The sequence below is a fragment of the Natrix helvetica genome (genome assembly GCF_964273705.1).
Source record: "Natrix helvetica genome assembly, chromosome: W".
Taxonomy (NCBI): Eukaryota; Metazoa; Chordata; class Lepidosauria; order Squamata; family Natricidae; genus Natrix; species Natrix helvetica.
Window position 1 is genome coordinate 731,699 of NC_138555.1, and position 22,076 is coordinate 753,774.

Below are 22,076 nucleotides of genomic sequence, written 5' to 3' on the forward strand. Positions count from 1 at the left end.
CTTGAACCCGGGACTGGAGAAGCAGAGCGGAGGTCCAGCCTTTGGAGGAAGCGGGCTGCAGCTGCTCCCTCCTGGACAGCTTTAGAGGGTGGGGCAGGTAAGGGGCTTCCCAGGGTCTCCTGCTTTGAGGAAGACCCTCTGCTTCCTCCATCCTTTCCCAAAGCCTCGCAGGCTGGAGCAGACCCTGAAGAAGACCTCAAAGGATGGGGAGGAAAAGTTGTCCCCATTTCAGGGAGACTTTTTAGGATAGTTAACCCAGAAGAGCTGATGAGACTGGCAGATCCACCTGCCCCCCCCCCCTCCCCGGTATTCCGGATCCCTCCAACCAGAGGGGACCCCACAGGACCCACAGGACCCCCAAGTGGGCATTTTACAGGGCCGCAGGGTGGAGGGGGGAGTAGGGGCAGAGCTCCTCCTGGGCCTGTGGGGGGAAGCGGGTCAGGGAGCAGCAGAGAGCAAGAGGCCGGTGGTCTCTGGGAAAAGCCAACGGAGGGATGGGACAGAGGAGATCCTAATGTTAGCAAAGTCAGTGGGGGAGGGGAGGGAGGCCAATGGGGGGAAATTAGTAGCTGAGATCCTAACATTGCGAAGGGGATCCTGAGATATTTAGGATCCCGTCTTTCTTGTTAGGAAAGGCAACTTCAGGTGGGGGGGGGGAGAAAAGCAAGTGGATTAGCAACAAGTGTGGCACAGAAGCCCCTGTGTTGTTGTTGGGTTTGTGTGTTGTAATTTGGGGAGGGGAGTTGCTCCTTTTCTGAAGGCTGCTGAATTCTCTCCTGGCAGCCAAATAAGGTGAGACCAGGAATTGAGATCAGGGAAGCAACGTCTTCTTCCCACCCCCACCCACCCATTATCCTCCTCAATTCCATCTCCCCCGCCCACAATTCCAAATTTTGGTCTTCCTGGAGGGATCACACTTAGCCCTCTGTGGGGGGGGGGGGGAGTGGAAGGAAGCGGGGATTTTTTCCTTGGTTCTATGGTGCTTCTCTCCTTGGTTGGTTTCAAACCATGGATGGGAATTCATCAAAGGGAGAAAGAACTTGGAACTAAGGAGAAACTTCCTAACAGTGAGAACAATTAACCAGTGGAACATCTGGCCACCAGACCTCGTGGGGGCTTCAACACTGGACGTCCAAGTTCCCTTCCAGCTTTCTGATTCTCTGATTCTGTAAGGGTCTCCTGCTTGAACAGAAGGTTGGACTAGATGACCTCTGAGGTCCCTTCCAACTATGTCCTTTTATGATTCTGTAACAGTCTCCTGCTTGAACAGGGGGTTGGAGTAGATGACCTCCAAGGACCTGTCCAGCTTTGTGATTCTATGATTCTGTAAGGGTCTCCTGCTTCAGCAGGGGGCTGGACTAGATGACCTCTGAGGTACCTTCCAGCTCTGTTATTCTGAATCGGAATGGGAGGGGTTGCTGCCTGGCGATTCCAAAGATGGACCCATCTTCCTTTTGGGGGAAAGTTCTGGAGAGGGTGGCTGTGTGGCAGCTCCAGAGGTTTGTGGAGGGAATGGATTATCTGGGCCTTTTAGCAGTCGTCATAATTCAGGCTTGGATACGGGAGAGAAACGGCATTGGCTGCGCTTTTCAATGATCTCTGTACAAGATAGAAAGTCAACGTCAGGATTGTATTGTCCTGTGTGCAAACACACAACTAGTTGATTGGCCATTGAGCAAACAGACTGCCGTTGCCATTTCCACGGCTGAGGCGGAGCTCATAGCGTTGTCAGAATTGTGTTCAGAGTTAACACGGTAGACACAATAGTTAAACAATGTAGATATTGAAGCGAAGAGGGCTATACCAGTGTCTGAAGACAACACATCATGTACACAAATGGCAAGAGAACCAGTTGTTAAAAAATTTGCAGCCCAACACAAAATAGCCCTAATTTATTCTCCGTCAGAAAACAATTTGGTTGATGTCATCGCAAAGCCACGGAGTATACAAAGAGACAAAGATCTTGTGGAATAACTCGGCTTAAATGCTGTTCAGGTGTAAAATTGGAGTGGTTCTAAGACACGGGTGTCAAACTCATGGCCTGAGGTCACCCGCACCCCCAGTTTAGCAAAAAAGGGAAAAGTCCCGATACGTCACATGATGATGACATGACGATGTGAGTTTGACACCCCCGTTCTAAGATATTTCATTTAATAAATCAAAGTGTACAATGGACAGAGCACATGGTTGTAGCCGATTGGTTGGAAGGCACGATAGGCCCCTACATGAGGCAATCTACATTATGATTGGTTGCTGGGGGAGAAGGGGCAGTTTCTCTTTTTCCCGCCTTTTTTCTTCTGCGTCTGCTGTTCTGTGGTTTACCTGACGATTTACCTCATGATGCTCCAGCTTTCGTGGCCATCTTGTTTGCCATATATTGTAAATATAAATTCATTTATATAAAACTTTAAGGTCGCATCAGAGTTTTCTGACTCGGTTTGGACACAGGCTGCAGAATTCCCTGACAAACCGAACCGACATCCGTGGTTGGAGGGTGGCTTGTGCCCACATCCTGCATCCCTTCAGAGAGTCATCGGTTAGTTCTGGCGTCCTCCAGAAGTTTCTCCTCTCTTTCAGGGAACCTGAAGCTTCAGCGACACGCAAGAGCCGAACATGGCCCAGGCCGAGGACCCCATTGAGACCCCAGCCCTGGGCCGCCCCTTCCAGCTGGGGATGCTGTACGACTGCCGCAAGGACGCCCTCATCCCAGGTAGGAGCCGGAAGAGAAGAAGGCAGAGGGGCATCTCCTGGGGGAAACTCTGGCGGGAAGAAGGCTGGAGCTGCCATCAATGCACAAGCTCAGCACAAGGACACTTCAGAGTGGGATTCCTGGGCCCAGGGTCTGCTAATACCGTGTTTCTCCCAAAATAAGACCCCATTTTATTTCATTTTGGGTCCTGAAATAAGCACTAGGGCTTATTTACAGGGAGTGTCTTGCCTTCTTTTGAATGCCACCATGACGAGGCAGGGGTGGAAGTAAACGACATGCACACTGGCTGACCTTAGAGGCCCTGTGGCTCCACAGCACAACTGCCTTGCTGCGGCAGCACTGACAGCCACGTGCAGCAGGAATCCACATGGCCACTGGCTCACTTCTGGCACCAGCGGAAGGCCACAGCGGAAGGCCAAGTGACGGAGCCAGGCAAAACGCTCCGTTCGCAAGAACTCCATAGGCACCCAAACACTTTTTCCCCGGATGGAGAAATGAGGCGGACTTGAAGCTTCGTCTGCTTGCAAATGGGACACTTTGAAACAGAGCAATTAGTGTCCCCTTTGCAAGCAGACGAAGCTTCTTCTCCCTCTGGATGAAAAGTGTGTGGTGGAGCTAGGAGGCGGCAGAGTCACAGGGGGGAGGCGGGCTATCCCAACGCACCATCCACTCCATCCCGCCGTCTCTGGGCTTGCTTGTGGCTGCATGGAGTAGGCGCCCATGTGAGGCATCAGGATTGTTTTCCCCCCTCCCATGCCTCCGTCTCTGCCTGCTGCCGGTGTCACCGCACAAGCCTCCCACGAGTCTCCCGTGAACCAGGCAGCTGTGTGGCAAATCCGGATCGCCCGTCTCCCACCCCCCAGACTCTCCCTCTGCAGTCAGATTTAACGGTATCTGTGCTGTTCTGGGGGGGTTATTTTTGGGGTAGGGCTTATATTAACCCCACCCAAAAGATCATGCTAGGGTTTATTTTCAGGGGGGGTCTTATTTTGGGGGAAACACGGTAGCAGCTAGCCAAGCAGGGGCTTCTGCCTGTGAATTCATATCCACCCTTTCGCCAGGCACACAGCAGGGCACCCTTGACTGCCAATCACGGGATGAATTTTCCTCTCCTGAACCAAAGTCACTGAAATGGTTTGGAAAATGGTGTAAAAAAGCAGTTCAGACCTCACTCAGAGTGGTGAAGGGAAGAATGTGCAGGTGCTGTTCCTGAGGGGGTCTGAACAGAGAAGATGCATTAGAACCAGTGGTGGGTTTCTGCCGGTTTGTACCGGATTTGGCGAACCGGATGGTCAATGAACCCGGAAGTAAGTTCCTGACCCCCCCTGTCACTCACTCGCTCGCCCGCTCGCTCGTCCCGCCCGTCTGCACTATCCTAGCCCCGCCCACCGCTCACTGATTGGCTACCTCACCAATTGCCTCGCCCGCCTCTAAGAAACCTATCTAAACCCACTTACCTTTTTTCCTGTTTGGCGCTCTATTGCTGCCTGCCGACTCCGAGAAGGTAAGTAAGCTGCAACTAAGCGTGGGGCGGGGGGAAGGGCTGCCATGAACCTGCACTATAAGCGAGTCCGGTGACCTTTTGCGGCCTTGCAAGGATCCCAGGCTCACTTATAGTGCCGGTCCGCCAGAAAGCACGGGGGTGGGAGGGGGTGGCGGGAGCTTATGCGGCGCGGCCGGCCCAAATTCGGGGCCCTTGCAAGGCCTTGGTGTTTTTTGCATCAGGGCGTGCTGCAAAAGAAAGGGTGTAAAGACCTTTTCCGGACTGTTGGTGGTGGAGGTGCGGGCCCGTGCTCACTAAAGCAAGTCCAGGGAAGTCCTTTGCACCAGCTGGAAAAGGTCTTCACTCCCCCCCCCCCCTTGCAGCATGCCCCGATGCAAAAAATGGTGAGATCGTTACATTTGGGGCTGCTGCTGCGATGTCCAGGGAGGCTAAACCAAGCCCCGTGCCTCTCCCAGCCACTTTCGTATCTTCCCGGAGCGCCAAGAACCTTCGCACTCTTCTCCACGCACTCCTCGGCTCCTTGCGACAGCAATAGACGTCCAGAAGCGGCGGGGGCCGGAAACCCTAGCCCCAAAAGCCAATTCTGGACATCTATTGCAGTCGTGAGAAGCTGACAAGAGTGCGGATAAGAGCGCGAAGGTTAGGGTTACTGGGCAATGTTTGTGTGTGTGTGAGGCTGGAGTTACGCCCCACCCGCCCCCTCCCTCCCGGGGTTCGAAGTACCTCAAAGGGACAGGCAGGCTGCCACAGCTCCACTGAAGACATTTCTGAGAAGAGAAACTTCTCCGGTTGCGCCCGAGCTGGTGAAGCGCCGGCAGCCGTCGCCCCATCGCCAAGGAGACAGTCAGTGAGGTGAACCGCGTGGTTGATCGGATCGCACGGGTGCAGCCTGATTGGAGAAGTTTCTCTTCTCAGAATTGTCTTCTCAGTGGAGCTCCTGAAAGGGACAGGCAGGCTGCCAGACTCCACCGAGAAGACATTTCTGAGAAGAGAAACTTCTCCGGTTGGGCTGCACCCGTGCGATCCGAGCAACCACGCGGTTCACCTCACTGACTGTCTCCAAACTAGGTAACATCATCAGTGCTAGAAGGGAGTGGGGTGGGGGCGGAAGGAGCAGAAAAGACAAAAAAGGAGAAAGAAAGGGAGAAAGAGGAGGTGGGGGATAGTGGAACCCTTGCTGCTTTCTGAGCTTGGTGGTTTTCTTACAGACATTTCATTACTAGAGAAAAAAACTGGTTTCATCTGCAGTCTTTTGGGGGGAAATTGTTAGTTTTTGGTGTTTTCCTGGCACTGTCATAGCTTGTGTGGGGGTGGGGGTGTAATGTCCCGCAGTTATCTACACATTAATAATGATCAAGTACTAATAATATTTCCTTATACATTTTAATGACCTTTCCTTTCATAATTGGTGTTTTCTTTCATACTTTTAGATTTCTAATTGCTGTTTCTGTTAGTTAGCAATTGATAAAACAAATTCCACATGAAAAAGTATTCAAAGCCTTCTTGATTTTAATTGTCAATTTATTCATTCTTGCACATTCTAATATTTATTCATTTTCATATCTTTGTTTTTTCCACTGTTGTGCAAACACAATTCCAACAGCTGTTAACATGTGTAAAATTAAATATGTATTTATTCCCTTTGAAATGCAAGTAGTAAGTAGTAAGCTACTTACCTTCTGTAAGTAGCTCTTTTATTGTTTTGTGTACTTATTTCAATCTTATTTAAGTAGTAAGTGCACAAAATAATAAATTTCCTTTTTTATATCTTCTTTTTGTAGATCATCCATTGGGGCAAAAAATTCAGTGACATCGTCTTGGCCACTCCCATCCGGTCACATGACTGCAAAGCCACTCCCACACGGTCACATGGCCAACAAGCCACTCCCACCCGGTCATATGGCTGGCAAGCCACTTCCACAAAGGAGGCCACACCCATAGAGTAGGTTCCAAAAATCTTTGAAACCCACCACTGATTGGAACATATGATGAAAAACATGGTTTCTCCCGGGAGTGGGAAATCTCTCTTGAGGAATTCCCATTCCCCTTTACTCAGTCAAAAGCCTTTGCAGTTTGGTATTTTGCAAAGCATGTAGGAGGCTTCCTTGGTGTTGGCCAGACAGAACAAATGAAGGAACCCTCTAGAGTACATAATGTCTCGCTTATCTAACCTCTCTGGATCCTCTCTACCCAGCTGCAGGTTTTTTGGAGGTCTGGTTTCATATTTATCTGCCTGTTTTCTTCTGTTCCATGCAGGGGTCACCCTTTGGGATTACAACTCTCTTCAGAAGGACCTGACCATCAAGCCTCAGCCCAAGACAGCCACTGAAATCATTGCTTCTGACAGCATAAATGACAAGGCCTCCGCTCTGAACATCTCAGCATCCCTCAAGGCCAGTTTCCTGGGGGGGATGGTTGAAGTGGGCGGGTCAGCTGAATATCTCCATGACACCAAGAAGTCCAAGCAACAGGCCAGAGTCACCCTTCAGTACAAAACCACCACCAGGTATGAACAGCTGACAATGAGCCACCTAGGAACCGAGAATATCTCTTACCCAGCTGTCTTTGAGCAGGGCACAGCCACCCATGTGGTCACCGCCATCCTCTACGGAGCCCAGGCTTTCTTTGTCTTTGACCGAGAAGTTTCTTCAATGGAGATGGTGAAAAATATTCAAGGAAGTCTACAGCTTACAGTCAAGAAGCTGATATCCATCACGGGAGAAGCAGAGGTCAAATTGACTGAGGAGGAGAAAGAGAATGCTCTGTGCTTTAGTTGCAAGTTCCACGGAGACTTTTCTCTGGAGAAAAATCCAGTGACTTTCCAAGATGCCATTAAGGTTTATGAAACTCTACCAAAAATGTTAGGGGAACATGGGGAGAAGGCTGTGCCTATGAGGATCTGGCTCTACCCACTGACCAAGCTGGACACCAAAGCTGCTAAGATGGTCCGTGAAATCAGCCTAATGTTGATCTTTGATGCTGAAAAGATTTTGGAGGAACTCAATGAAATCCAGATGCAAAGCCACGATTTAGCCAAGAATCCCATTGCTGAGACCTTCCCTGACATCAAGAGGAAGATCCAGCAGTTCAAGGATCTGTTAAAGCAACACAGGCAGATTTTCCAGAAACAGCTGGCCAGAGTGTTGCCTTCCATCCGGGGAGGAGGAAAGGAGGAAGGGACCCTGGTGGATATCATGATGTCCATCAACCAGTCACCCTTCAACAGCCAAAGACTCTGTGGATTTCTGGACTCCAAGAAAAGTGAAATGAACTTTGTCAAATCATATCTGACTATTCTAAATAATATAGAAGTTATCTCATCTCAGAACAAGTTGGAAGAAATAGTTCTGGACTCCCAGAATGTATATGTAGTTTCCTTTATATTCACCTCTTTATATAAAAAGGAGCCATTTCTGTTGAGCTTACAGGACTGGCTTCAGGAGCAATTCTCTCAAGAATCAGGTAAGTCCACAAGGTCCACTCCTGGGCAGGAGGAAGACACGGCCTGGTTTGAGGACAAGGAGAGGACCCGCAATGCTCGCCAAGCTGCCAAATCCATGCGAGACTTTTTCAGTATCAACCAATCCAAGGAGAATGTCCGCTTTGTTGTGGCCTCTCTCCCAGATGTGGACACCCCAGGAGCCTCAGTATACCTTTATGAAGATGGAGAGCTGGTCAGCAAGAACTTTGAGTTGCCTGCAAAACCTCTCCCTTTCCTGATCAGTGAACTCAGACACGACAGCATTCAGCTGAAGTTTCAGCCAGCTGAATATGGAAAGGCTACAATCTCCAACTATGTGGTAGAGTACAAGGTTGCAGGGGAAGAAAACTGGAAGACTGTGAGGACAGAGGACGCCAGGGAGATGTTCCTGCTGAAAGATTTGCCTCCAGACACAGAGTACCAGTTCAAGTATGCTGCTTGTTGCAAGCCAGGCCTTAGTAAATCCAGTGACCTGAGCCTGACCATAAAGACCCTTCCCACAAGCCCTCCTGAGAAATTAACTATGGTCACTGCAGCATCTTCTGTCATCTCTGTGGTCTGGATGAGACCCAGCATCGTTGCCTCAGGAGTTGTGGTCAAGGAGTACAAGGTGGAGTACAGAATGGTGGAGGCTGGAGTTGGGAAGGACCAATGGACTAGAATAAGGACAAGGAGAAAAACAGAGTTTTACCCCATCAAAGGTCTAAAGCCCCAGACAACATATAGAATACGGGTGTCCGCCTTGTGTGATAATGGAGCCTTTAGTCTCCCCAGCGAGGAGTTGGAGGTCTTCACTTCACTGAAGGGAGAAGGTGCAGGCAATGTAGCTGACCATTTCATTCAGGAAAGCTCCCTGGTGGAGGAAAGGCAGCCCTTATTCTTTGCTCTTCCTCTGGAGAAAGTCCCCTCAGATGCCTCCACCTCTTCTCTCTTGTACCAGCTTGGAAAGGAGAACCCGGAAGTGCCCAACAAAGTGATCCTGGTGATGGGAGCATCAGGGAGTGGGAAAACCACTCTGATCAACGGGATGATCAATTATATTCTGGGTGTCCAATGGGAAGATAATTTCAGATTCAAACTCATTCATGAAACCACTCAGAGAAGCGAAAGTGGAAGCAGGACATCTGAAGTCACAGCCTACGTGGTGAACCATCAGAAGGGCTTCCAAATTCCCTATTCTCTCACAATCATTGACACTCCAGGATTTGGAGGCCCAAGAGGCGCAGAGCAAGACAACCTGGTTGAGGAGAAGCTCCTGGAGTTTTTCTCCACCCCAGGGGGCATTGACCAGGTGGATGCCATCTGCTTCGTGGCCCAGGCCTTCCTTTCCCATTCCACTCATGCCCAGAAATGCGTCTTTGATTCCATGCTCTCCGGGTTGGGAAAAGACGTGAAAGATAACGTCCAACTCCTGATCACCTTTGCAGATGGGGGAACCCCACCTGTCCTGGAGGCCCTCAAGGAGGCTGACCTGCCATGTGCTCAGGACGAGTCAGGAATCCCTCTGCACTTCAGATTCAACCATTCAGCCCTCTTTGTTCATGAAAAATACGGAGGAATCCGTAATGCTGCTTCTGAAATGTTCTGGAAAATGAGCACTGAGAGCATGAAGGATTTTTTTGACTCATTAAAGATGCTGGAAACCAAAAGTTTAATCTTGACCATGGAGGTCCTCAAGGAACGACAGGAGCTGAAAGCTGCTCTCAGAAGACCTCCCTCTCTTAAGGTTGACCTAGTCCAACCAAAATGTTTTCTGATCATTATTGATCCAGGAACCATTCAGAAGGCTTCAGTCTCCAGGTACCTGGTGGAATATCGGTTTTTTGGAGAGGAGAATTGGAAAAGTCTCCAGGCAAGAGGCCCTAAGGATCAATTCATCCTGGAAGGTATCGACCTAAATCGTCTGTACCAATTCCGATGTTCGTCTGTGACTCAAGGAGGGCTCGATCAATGGAGCGAGGTGATGACTTGCATCTGTCGCACGGGGAGGCCTACTGAGGTAACTTTCTGCTGGTGGTGGTGGTGGTGGTGGTGGTGGTGGTGGTGGTGGTGGTGGTGGAGGAGGAGGAGGAGGAGGAGGAGGAGGAGGAGGAGGAGGAAAACGATGACTACGTTGACAAGTTGGAGATAGTAGAATAGTTGATGTCAGTGTCCCATCCAGCACCCTAATAAAAGCAAGAGCCTCAAACCATTTAGTGAGAAAATCCAGTTGTTTCTTAGGAGTGCCATGCCAGCTCTGACTTCACCTAGGTCACGCCTTGCCCCTCACCCTGTTTTCCCTTCCTCCCAAGGTGTGTCACCAGTTGCATTCCCCAATGAAGCAATTTTGTGGGTCGTAGAAGTCACTCCCTCCAGCCGTTGTGGGTCACTGTGGCCTTGATTTCGGGCAGCTAGGATGTGTTTTGTTTCGACTGGGGTGGAAATTCCTGGGTGCAGCTGTGAGTTGTGATTTCCCATCCCCTTTCCTATGGCAACTTGGGAGCAGACCAGGAAAGCTTCACAAGTTGACATTTGGTCTCTGTCACTCCTGGAAAGCAACCTGTGCAAGGCAAAAATAATTTGAGTACAGGTGTGCCTATTAAGGGGGTGATTTCCCCCCAGGCTTCATTGGGTTCTTTTTGTGGAATCTGGCTATGAGGCGATCCCCTTGGATGTTCTCCTGTGCGCTGCTTGGGGATGCCAAGCATGGGTTAACTTTGTCCATTAGCCTAGAGACTGAGTTATGTAAATTAGATGACCACGCCTCCTCTGCCTGGAAAGGTCAGTTTTTTAACTCAGTCCAGCCTGAAGAGACGAATATCTATTTTCTCTCTAGACTAATCGACAAATTACTCAGGATTTCTTGGATTCTCAATGTTTCTACTGTTGTATGGAATGAGGTGATTTTGATAAAAAGGTGGTAGCGGCAGTTCGCTGTCAGCTCGATTCCTTTTAGCGCTGCATTTGGTTCCAGAAACGATCGTACGAACAGGGCTGTGCTCGCGCTGCCTAACATAGTGCTATAGCGATCGGGAGTCGTTTCGCCGCTCCCCAGCTGTTTTGAGCGCTCCGGTGTTGGTTCGCCGCGCCGCACCGCTTTACTGAGCAGAGGCTTCGTCCTAATAGCTTGAATGCTGAGCTGGCAAGGTCTCCCAGCGCAGGTTTGCGAACGCCGGCTGCTTCAGGCGTCGGCAATTCAAACCGGCAGTTTAAAAGTCCCGCCTGAATGGCGGGCGCCATTTTGGACGGCTTGATTTCGCGCGCTTTGCAAAGCTAAGGGGCGGTCCTGTTCTTCCCGCCTAATTAGCGACGTTGCGTCAACGGATCCTTCCCTCGCTTTCTCTATTGCCTTGTTCGCTCGGCTGTGAGACGGTTGTTGCAAGAGCTCTTTGATCACTTTTAGTGCTTCTGAGCCTTTGTGCAGGGAGATTGAGCCTTTTCACTTCTCTTCACTCGAGTTTATTATGGCAGAGTCTGCTACCTCCGGAGGTATTGTGGAGCCCACTAATCCTCCCCCACCCCATAGCGAGGCCCAAGGCTCCCCGAGGCCTGGCAGGGCCACGACCAGGGCCTCTTCTAATAGGCCTCGTCCTTCTTCCGCAGCCACTGATAGGGCCACTAAACGCAAAGAGAAGGCAAAAGCAGTGGCCAAGTCCCCTCGTGTGGCCGGTAGCTCACCCCCTATCTTAGCGCCTCAGCGGTCTCCCCCCAGCGCTTCTCTGCACCCTCCTGGAAACCAAGGGTGGTCCCCTGACCTTCATCTGCCCCAGGTACCCACTTCTGAGGAGGGGGAATTGGGGGCGTGTTCTCCTCCGGGCCTATCTGAGATAAGCATGGCTTCGGCCCATGATCCCCCGGTAGCAGGCCCTTCTGCCACGTTTACCCCCACCGCTGCAGGCCTCAGGCCTGTGGAGAACCAGGATCTGGGCCTTCCCCCAGATTTATACCGCATGATCTCAGCAGCGATTTCCAAAGGTGTGGATGCAGAGCTGCATCGTAGATCAAGCATTCCCAGGGCCCCAGCCGCGCCTAGGGATTTGATTATTCCTCAGGCCGAGCCTTCCTCACCTGTACCTTCTGAATATAGTGAGGAATCAGCCTTAGTGGAAGAAGGGGAAGTATTAGATATTGAATTTTCGGATGATGAAGGCCCGGTCCAAGACCAGAACACCTCTTCTGGCTTATTCCGGCCTACACTCTTTAAGTCATTATTGTTTAAGGCCAAGGCCACCACTAATATGGGTGGAGCTACCACCCAGGCTACTACTGAAGTAGGCTTGGATGCAACTGAACGTTTGTTTATTTATTTATTTATTTATTTATTTATTTATTTATTTATTTGAACTTGTTAGTCGCCCCCTCTCCCCACAGGGACTCGGGGCGACGTACAAAAGCAACAAGCAAGACAGTATCATATAGAGGAGGTAAAAATAAATAAATAAATTACAGTGCTTAGAAAAAGTTAAAACCCCAATGACAGTAAAAATTTAAAAACTAAAATTAACAGTTTAAAATGACCAAGGGGTGGAGAAGCTGTAGAGTTATGCCAGGCCGGCTAGTCGGAACAGGTGGGTCTTCAATTTCATACGGAAGGAGCGGAGGTCAGTTGTTGTCCTAATGTCTGGGGGGAGGTCATTCCAAAGGGTAGGGCCCACCACAGAGAAGGCCCTACTTCTGGGCACCGCCCTCTGACACTCTCTGGAGGACGGCACCCGGAGGAGTCCCTCTCTGTGTGAGCGAATGGGTCGCAGGGATGTATGGGGCAGGACACGATCCCGCAGATAACTAGGCTTGTTATTTGCAGAACAAGTTTCTGAGCAGGAAGTCATTCCTTTTCCCAAGCTGTTTATGGATATTGTCCAAAAGCAGTGGAATCAGCCAACTGCTGTGACTCCGCCCAGTAATGGGGACAAGAAGTTATACAACTCTACCCCAGAACTGGAAACTCTTCTCCAGTTTCCCACTGTAGATGCCCCCATTACGGCTCTGGCTTCACCTGCATTGATCCCATCGGAGATCTCTGAAGGGTTGAAAGCGGAGGATCGCAAGGCTGAGATAGTCATTAAAAAGACTCATCAGGCCGCGGCCTGGGCCCTACCCGCTGCCACCGCGGCATCCTTTTTCAATCGCACATCCCTGGTTTGGCTTAGACAACTCCAGAGTAGGCTTGCCCCCGAGGAGATGCGTCTCCATCAGGATGTTACTAAATTGATGGCGGCTTTAGAGTTTTCAGCAGACGCTATCCTTAATGCAGCAAAATTTGCATCTCGGGCTGTAGTTTCCAACGTGGCTTCGCGCCGCCTGCTGTGGCTCCGCCTTTGGCAAGCGGACGTGCGCTCCAAATGGTGCTTGGCTTCCACACCCTTTGGGGGGGGGGCCTTGTTTGGGTCCGTACTCGATCCCATCCTCATCGAAACCCGGGATAAACGTAAGGTACTCCCTTCCACCAGTAGGCGTACTGATAGAAGACAGCAGCCATATACTAGGCGTCAGCCATTCCGGGCGGGTGACTCGGGCTTCAATAACACCTCCTATGTCTCACAATATAACAGGAATTATGGCCAGGCACAAGACAGGAACCAAGACCGTTTGGGGGCCAGAGATAGAGGTCGCCAACAGGGTCAGTCACAACCTCAGGCAAGGCGGCTATTTCGTGGCGCCGGCAACCGGTCCTTTTGGAGGTACCGGTGACTCGTACGGGGACAGGGCCATTGGCGGGCGGCTACTGGCCTTCGCCCATCAGTGGGCGGAGACCACATCCGACGCTTGGGCCTTCCAAATTGTGAGGCAGGGACTCACCTTAGAATTTCTCTCCACTCCCCCACGATGATTCCTCAGGTGCCCTGTCCCCAGGTCCCAAGAAAAGAAACACCTCATGGAGGCAGAGATACAACATCTCTTAGGCACAGAAGCCATAGAGCCGGTCCTGAAAGGTCAAGAAGACCGAACAAAATCCTGTAGTCGGTTGGGAGACCGTGGCTGTTGGACACGCCCGGTCGCTTGTACCAACCCTCGCAGCCGAGGTGGTCAGGACCTACAGAGCCAGGCCTGAGGCTGATGTGAGATTGCACTGGTGCTCGGGGTCCTTGACACCTGCAAGGACCGGGGGGAGGCTTGCTTCTCCGGGGACCCTCGCAAGGGTGCATGCCACAGCACGGGGGCACCTGGCTCAAGAACGACTCGACACCATGAAGTCCTCGAGGTGGGTGCACACCGATTGCTCCGTGCGACCTCTTTTTATTGGAAAGCTTACACAAAGAAGTAACATTCTATTGGTCAGAGAGTCAAGCATAAGCATAGATAACTGCTGCCACATATACAGAAACATGATGCTACACATAGCTTGTTCATGGTCATATGATTTACAGGAAATCTTGTAAATGTTCAGGAATAGAAACTTATAGAAAAACGAAACTTATCTTATACTTGGGCCCAGCTTCAATCCAGGCCAGTGATTGCTACATTTCCTCTGTTTTTATTTTCTTGAAGCAATTCAAAACCAGGGGCTTTCGATGCCTCCAGAGTGCAGGTCTGAGGTAGCAGGCTGAGACCCTTCGGTTCCAACCTACCACTCTCACCAAACACCTCTTTGGCATCCAGTTCCCCCTCTAAGTCGCTTTCATTATCAAAGAAATTTAAAAGCGGTTGTTTGACATCATCACCTGAATGTTTAACCACATGATTAAGAAATTGAACCATCTTACGTGTTTCAGCAACATTATCATCCAAAGTTTGTAAGCGATTCTTTAAGAATTTAAGCAATCTTCCCAGCACACATGGTCCTATTGTACAAACAAGAAGGAGAAATATTACGGGGCCTATGATGGCAGAAAGCAAAGTAGTCAACCAAGGAGAAAGAGTAAACAAACCTTGATACCAACTATGTGTTGCTTGCCTTTCCCTTTCTCGTTCTTTAAGGCGTTTGCTCAATTCTGCCATGGAGTCAAGTACAATACCTGAGCTGTCTGTATAAAAGCAGCACTCTTCTTTTAGGGCAACACATAATCCCCCGCTTTTCAAAAACAAAAGATCTAACCCACGTCTGTTTTGCAAGACAACTTCAGAAAGAGAGGTCAAAGAGTCTTGGAGGGCCACAATGGATGTTTCTATGCGCTGGAGGTCAGCATCAACGTCAGTGCTAAGTCGGCGAATTTGCTGATCGTTAACCAGGAGACCAGCAATTCCGGTGGCAGCTCCTGCTGCCCCCAGGCCCAAAAGGACCGACAGAGTGAGTGCTGTAACGATCTCTCGTTTGGCTTTCAAAAAATAGTGAGAGGGGGCCATGACATCAATAAATTGAGAGTTAGAAAAAACAGATATCTTAGGCAACAAGTGGACCTGGATACAAAAGGAGCGTTGTTGTTGAAGAATGTCTCCTTGGACACAGGCAGTGGCTCCTGTAGAGCAAGCCCAAATGGAGCCATTGGTGGGAATAAAAAAGTATCCTGTAAAATAATTGGAAAGATCGGCAGTGGGGTGGGAAGAAAACAAAGTCACCCAGCCCCCATGAATACCCGATGACTGGACTGAGGAAGACATCCGAGATTTAGGCAGATAAATCATACATTGATGATATAAATCTGTAGAGGCATTAATACAATATTGTAAATAATTAGAGGGAACATAGCCTATGCAACAACCCTGACTAATAGAAGAAACAGTAATAGAAGAATTACTCCAACGACATGTGGTATCTGAAGTAGCATTTACAAAGGGGAAGGGTGAGCCAACGGCCTCATAAAATGGTGGTTGGGAAGAAAGGCACATCCAACACTCCTGATCAGCATTAGGAAAGGCATGACTGTTATTAAGAGCAAAATAAAAGGAAATCTTCTCAATGCTGTACAATTTAAAACAGGTGAACTAATATACAAACAGTGAAGCTTATTACTTAAAAATATACAGTTAACTACTTTAACACATATTACATTTTTAGGAACTGCTACTATGGAAATATAATAATAATAATAATAATATTGAATTTATTAGCCGCTCCCTTTCCAAGCAGGACTCGGGGCGGCGTACACTAGAAACATATAAAACATAACACATGTGTACAAACACATAAACATACATATATACAAAGACATACACGTACGGAGGAGGTAATAAATTACAACATTTAGACAATTAAAACCATTTGCATACCCCCATAATAAAACCCAATATACAATAAAAAATTTAAAATTTAAAAGACAGTCGGGAAAAAACGGAAAAAATTACGGTTGAGCCAGGCCAGATAGTTGGAAAAGGTGGGTCTTCAACTGTACACGGAAGGAGCGGAGATCGGAAATAATCCTGATGTCACGGGGGAGGTCATTCCACAGGGCTGGGCCCATCACAGAGAAGGCTCTGCTCCTGGGTGTCGCCCCCCGACACTGTTTGGAGGACGGCACCCGGAGAAGTCCCTCTCTGTGTGAGCGAATTGGTCGTAGGGATGTGTGGGGCAGGATGCGATCCTGCATGTAACTAGGTCCTGAGCCATGAAGCGCTTTAAAGATCATAATCAAAACCTTGAAACGCACTCGGTAGACCACAGGAAGCCAGTGCAGCTCGCGCAGGAGAGGTGTTACAGGGGAGTATCTAGTCCTCCCCATAATCACCCGCGCGGCCGCATTCTGGACCAACTGTAGTCTCCGAGTGCATCTCAAGGGAAGCCCCATGTAGAGAGCATTGCAGTAGTCCAGGCGAGACGTCACTAGCGCATGGGTGACTGTGCGTAAGGCATCCCGGTCCAATAAGGGGCGCAATTGGCGCATCAGGCGGACCTGATGGAACGCCTCCCTTGCCACGGCTGTTACATGGTCATCCATGGACAGCCGGGCATCTAGGAGGACGCCCAAATTGCGCACCTGTTCCATGGGGGCTAGTTGCACGCCCCCAATGGCCAGAGATGGAAGCACCTGGTTGAACCGGGGGGCCGGAAGCCACAGCCACTCCGTCTTGGAAGGGTTGAGTTTTAGTCGGTTGCCATCCATCCAGACCCGTACGGCCTCCAAACACCGGGACATCATTTCGACGGCCTCATTGGGGTGGTTCGGGGTGGAAATGTATAGCTGAGTATCATCAGCATACAGATGATATCCCACCCCAAAACCACGGATGATCTCGCCCAGCGGTTTCATGTATGTGTTGAACAGGAGAGGCGAGAGCACCGATCCCTGTGGCACTCCACATGTGAGTGACCTCCGGGTCGAACTCTGCTCCCCTGCCAACACACGTTGCGTCCGGTCAGAGAGAAAGGAGCCAAACCACCGTAGAACGGTGCCCCTGACTCCCAACCCCTCTAGCCGGTGCAACAAGATACCATGGTCGATGGTATCGAACGCCGCCGAGAGATCTAATAGGACCAGGATAGAGGAACAACCCCTATCTCTGGACCTCCAGAGATCATCCACCAATGCGACCAAGGCCGTCTCCGTGCTGTGCCCGGGACGGAAGCCGGACTGGCGCGGGTCTAGATAATCATTTTCCTCCAGGTGACGTGGGAACTGCTGTACCACCACACTCTCTACAACCTTCGCTAAGAAAGGAAGGTTTGAGACTGGACGATAATTGACTAGGTCCGTTGGGTCCAGGGAAGGCTTCTTGAGCAGGGGCCTCACCACCGCCTCTTTCAAGGCGGCCGGTAGAGACCCCTCACCCAAAACAATTGCATCAGGGGGAGGATCATAAACAATTAATCCTCAATGAAAGATAGTCTTATAATTCGAACCAAAGAAGTGTTGAATTACTGCAGACAAGATTCAAACAGGATCCAAGCATGTAGAAAGCAAATGTTTCATGTACAGTTCAAGTCAGTGTGTGTAATGTTAGTTGCACCCATAGATTTTTATTGCAGTCACTGTTCAAATGAGTTTTTTGGTGAGATGACAAAACAAGTAAACATAAACAAATGATGACTAATGATGACTAAGAACTTGGCAAAAATGGCAGCACATAAGTTCTCGTGTCGTTGTTTCAGCACTGCTTTGGTGGTTTTTGGTTTTCCATATCACCGGACAGCTGTTTTGGCAAGATCGTATTGGCCACTGTGCTGTCTGTAAAGTCATCTTGGTCATCTCTGGAACTGGATTTGGGAACTGGTACGACAATATTCTTGTCTAGACAAACATCACATACTAGAATCCATAAAAATCTGTAAAAGCAAGCACAGCATATCCTCGTCCCCCTTGCGGGGGAGGCAAACAAACTTTTTAAATCTATTATGTTACCTATGCCAAATTAGCCAAATTGGGGTACACCAAATTGTTAGGTACCCAAAATCCCTTTTGTTTCTTTTTTATTTGTTTGAAAAAATAGTCCTTAAAGGACCAATTAACACGTTCCACAATGGCCTAACCTGTGGAATTGTAAGGAAAAAAAAATCCAAAAATTTAAAACAATGTTCCAATTAGTACAAAATTACAAAAAGCCAATGAAAAATAGTCCAGGCCATTATCAGTGTTTAAAAGGAAAAGTTTGCAGGCAATAAAGGCTGAAAAAAAAATAAAAAAATGTGGCCAAAAATTAAAAAATAGATAATACAATAATAATACAATAGTAGAGTTGGAAGGGACCTTGGAGGTCTTCTAGTCCAACCCCCTAACTAAATAAATAAATTTACTTTTAAAAAACCAAAAAAAAAAAGGAAACATAGGTGACATCTATTTGCCATAGTGATTAAAGGCCAAATCATAAAAATTAACTTCCTTGTCCCCAGAGGGGGATGCCCCAAAACACTGGGAGCAAAATGAAACAATTTGCTTGACCTGGTTGAGTGGCCTATGGCAAAAGTGTGCCAGTTCCCAGGCATTTTGATGAAAAAAAAATTAATCAAAAATAAATTTTTAAAAAAACGTAGTTAAAAAAAATACCTAGAAAATTAAAAATAAATTAACACACATAATGAAAGTCAGAAATATAGTTAAAAAGCTTGTTAAGAAAAAAATGTGAAAAATTAAAATAGCAACAGACAATTTTTAGTGTTGCAAAAACAACAGTATTGCAAGGTAGGAAACTTTCATAAGAGTCCTTATAAGCAATTTCATCCTCCATCAAAAAAAAAAAAAAAAAACAGTCTTATGAAAGCAAAAAATCAAAAACAATAGGCAAGCAAAAAAGTCATACAGACCACATAGTCAGTTAAAGCACACTGAAAAAAGAAGTTATTTTAAAAACAAAATTAAAAATCAAATTTTGGAATAGGAAAAATAATATTAATTAAATCAGTCCAATTTCTACAACAAACCCAACTGCCTAAATTCACAACTGCCTAAAAAAATAATAATGGCAAAACATTTTAAAACGGAGCCTTTTTATCTTAAAAAAAAACATCAAAAGAATTAGCTGACAAGTTACGCAAACCACAAATGGAATGCTCAAAATCTCATTAATCTTTTCAACTATAGCAAGGGCACGAAAAAGAAAAAAAAATCAAATAAAAAACTTTAAGTAGCGGCAGACACAGACGGACGAACCCAAGTAAAGATTCCCCAATAGCTGCCATAAATTAATTAGCAAAATAACTCCGTGTTCATTTAAACAAAAAAAAATTTGGAGCAAAAAAGATTATAACATTTCATGCAGTTATACTTTACTGGAACAATCTACAATTCATACAATACAATACAATAACAGAGTTGGAAGGGACCCTAGAGGTTCTCCAATCCAACCCCCCTGCCTAGGCAGGAAACCCTATACCGTTTCAGACAAATAACCATCCAACATCCTCTCAAAGACCTTCAATGTTGGGGCATTCACAACCCCTGGAAACAAGCCGTTCCACTGACCAACTGCTCTAACTGTTAGGAAATCTCTCCCCAGCTCCAAGCCATCTCTCTCCTTGACCCCTACTCCTTCTTTCTCTCAAGCTAAACATATCCAGTTCCTGCAACCTCACATCAATCACCTTCGTTACCCTTCTCTGCGCTCCTTCCAATAAAAAATCATGTTTTATTTTTAAAAGCCAATTAGGTTATATTTTTGGGGCTCCAATCAAAATATCATCCATATAATAATTTACCAAAGCCAATAACTAACACTTATATAAAAAATTCAATTCTACAACATAAATCTAAATCAACAAAAAACTAAATAAATATATAATCATATCTACCATATCAAAATCATTCTCAAAACCAATAATTGCAGTCCAGCATTCAAATGTAACATTTCCCTTTGCTAATTTCACCAACAATTCCATTTGAGCCTGAAAATTATCTCTCTGTTATTTTCCTGCAATTTGTTACACCGATACAGGCTCTTCAAAAAAAAAAAAAAAAAAAAAAGGAGAAGGTGGGGGGGGGGAGGGAACATTTCAAAAGAAAAGAAAGTGGTGGTGGGGGGAAAGCAACAAGCAGAAGCCGACACAGAGTCTTTCTAAAGAGGGAAAAGTGCGTGTGTGTGTGGGGGGGAAACAACAGACATCCCGGAGAGGGGGAGGTGGGGGGAGAGGAAACATAAACCAGCACAAAACTCTTTCGAAAGAAAAGAAGGGGGGGGGGGGTAAGAAGCAGACACACAGAGTCAAACTTTTCTTGCGAAGCAGGGTAAGGAAGGGTAGAAAAAAGCAATCCTTTAAACTAATTACTTCATGATCTTGTGGAATAAATTTAGGTGGAGGGGCAGAAAACATATGTTTATTCCCCTCCTCTTTTGCTAATTGTTCCTCTAACCATGGAGGAGTTGAAAAATTAACATCTCCATAAGGAGTTGAAAGGCCAATTGAAAATAATTTTGGAGAAAAAATTTTTTTACTTGATAAATAACACTTTTGCAGGGGCTCTGTGTCTTGTGGAAATAAATTCCCAATCTCCCACATAGACATTTTTATGGAGCCTTTTCCAGATAAGCCGGACATTGTTTTTCTAAGTACTGGAAAAATTTACTTAAAGAAACTTTAGAAAGAGGATAGATAGTGGTGCCGTTAACCTTTTGCAAGCAATTTTCCTTCTCCACCAAGGTAAAAAGTTTGTCCCTGTACTGACGAAACTTTGAAAAGTGAGGAGCCCATATTTACGATGATCAAGCCTTTGCCAGGTGCGTAAGACGGGGGGGTGAAGGCGATGCTAACCTAGACAGGAATCACGTCGGGGTCACCAGTTGTGAGATTGCACTGGTGCTCGGGGTCCTTGACACCTGCAAGGACCGGGGGGGAGGCTTGCTTCTCCGGGGACCCTCGCAAGGGTGCATGCCACAGCACGGGGGCACCTGGCTCAAGAACGACTCGACACCATGAAGTCCTCGAGGTGGGTGCACACCGATTGCTCCGTGCGACCTCTTTTTATTGGAAAGCTTACACAAAGAAGTAACATTCTATTGGTCAGAGAGTCAAGCATAAGCATAGATAACTGCTGCCACATATACAGAAACATGATGCTACACATAGCTTGTTCATGGTCATATGATTTACAGGAAATCTTGTAAATGTTCAGGAATAGAAACTTATAGAAGAACGAAACTTATCTTGTACTTGGGCCCAGCTTCAATCCAGGCCAGTGATTGCTACAGGCTGATGCTTTGCAATGCAAGGTCCGTTGTTAACAAGGCCCCCCTCATTAATGAGTTGATCTCAGAGGGGGAGCCGGACCTTGCAGGGATAACGGAGACCTGGCTGGGCCACGAGGGTGGTTTGCCACTCGTGGAGATGTGCCCGCCAGGTTACCGTGCATTTCATCAGCCGCGGGCCCAGGGTATGGATGGCGGGGTGGTGGTAATTATACGGGAGAGTCTGGAGCCGAGGGAATTCACTGTGCCACAAATCTCCGGATGTGAGTCCCTTGGTGTGAAATGGGGCCCAGGGAGGCAGCTGGGCTTGCTGATTGTATACTTGGCTCCTCGCTATGCATCAGCGGCCCTGCCCGAGCTCCTCGAGCTGATCGCGGAGACGGCAGTTGATACCCCCAAACTTGTGGTTATGGGGGATTTCAATCTGCCGTCGACGGGTGAAGCTTCCGAGGTGGCTCGGGAGTTCATGGCTTCCATGACAGCCATGGACCTGTCCCAATTAATTCAGGGCCCCACACACGAGGGTGGACACACACTGGACCTTGTTTTTGTATCTGGACAGTGGACGAGTGATCTGGGAATAGGGGATATAGTTATCACACCCCAGTCATGGTCAGACCACTCTTCTCTCTGGCTCGACTTCCCTGGCGCTACCCCCCACCGCGGGGAGGCGGAACCTGATTGTCCCAAATGGTTCCGCCCCAAGCGACTGATGGAACTGGATAGGTTCCAGACGGAGCTTGGGCCACTTCCTGTACTTTACTTTACTTTACTTTTATTTAGATTTCTAGACCGCCGCCTCTCCCGAAAGGGACTCGGGGCGGTGTACAGTCAAATTAAAACACAAATACATAGGAATAAATATAAATACACAAATCTTAAATTAAATGAGGAGGTTAAAAGACTGTATCTTA

The 22,076-nt window shown here is 47.9% G+C and overlaps 2 protein-coding genes across 2 annotated transcripts in view; both read left to right on the forward strand.

The window, feature by feature from the left end:
- On the forward strand, positions 1-9,659 carry LOC309400327 (uncharacterized protein; the record flags this gene model as incomplete). Its single annotated transcript, XM_081968740.1, has 4 exons — positions 1-97; positions 2,578-2,710; positions 6,471-9,547; positions 9,633-9,659. The coding sequence occupies exons 2-4, from the start codon at positions 2,614-2,616 to the stop codon at positions 9,657-9,659; spliced, it is 3,201 nt and encodes a 1,066-aa protein (XP_081824866.1). The 5' UTR covers positions 1-97; positions 2,578-2,613.
- LOC309400667 (GTPase IMAP family member 9-like) overlaps positions 9,585-22,076 on the forward strand; it is a 22,180-nt gene continuing 9,688 nt past the window's right edge. The window contains exon 1 of the mRNA XM_081969252.1: positions 9,585-9,694. Within this exon, the coding sequence (XP_081825378.1) occupies positions 9,659-9,694 (36 nt within the window). The 5' untranslated portion in view covers positions 9,585-9,658. The remainder of the gene's footprint in view (positions 9,695-22,076) is intronic.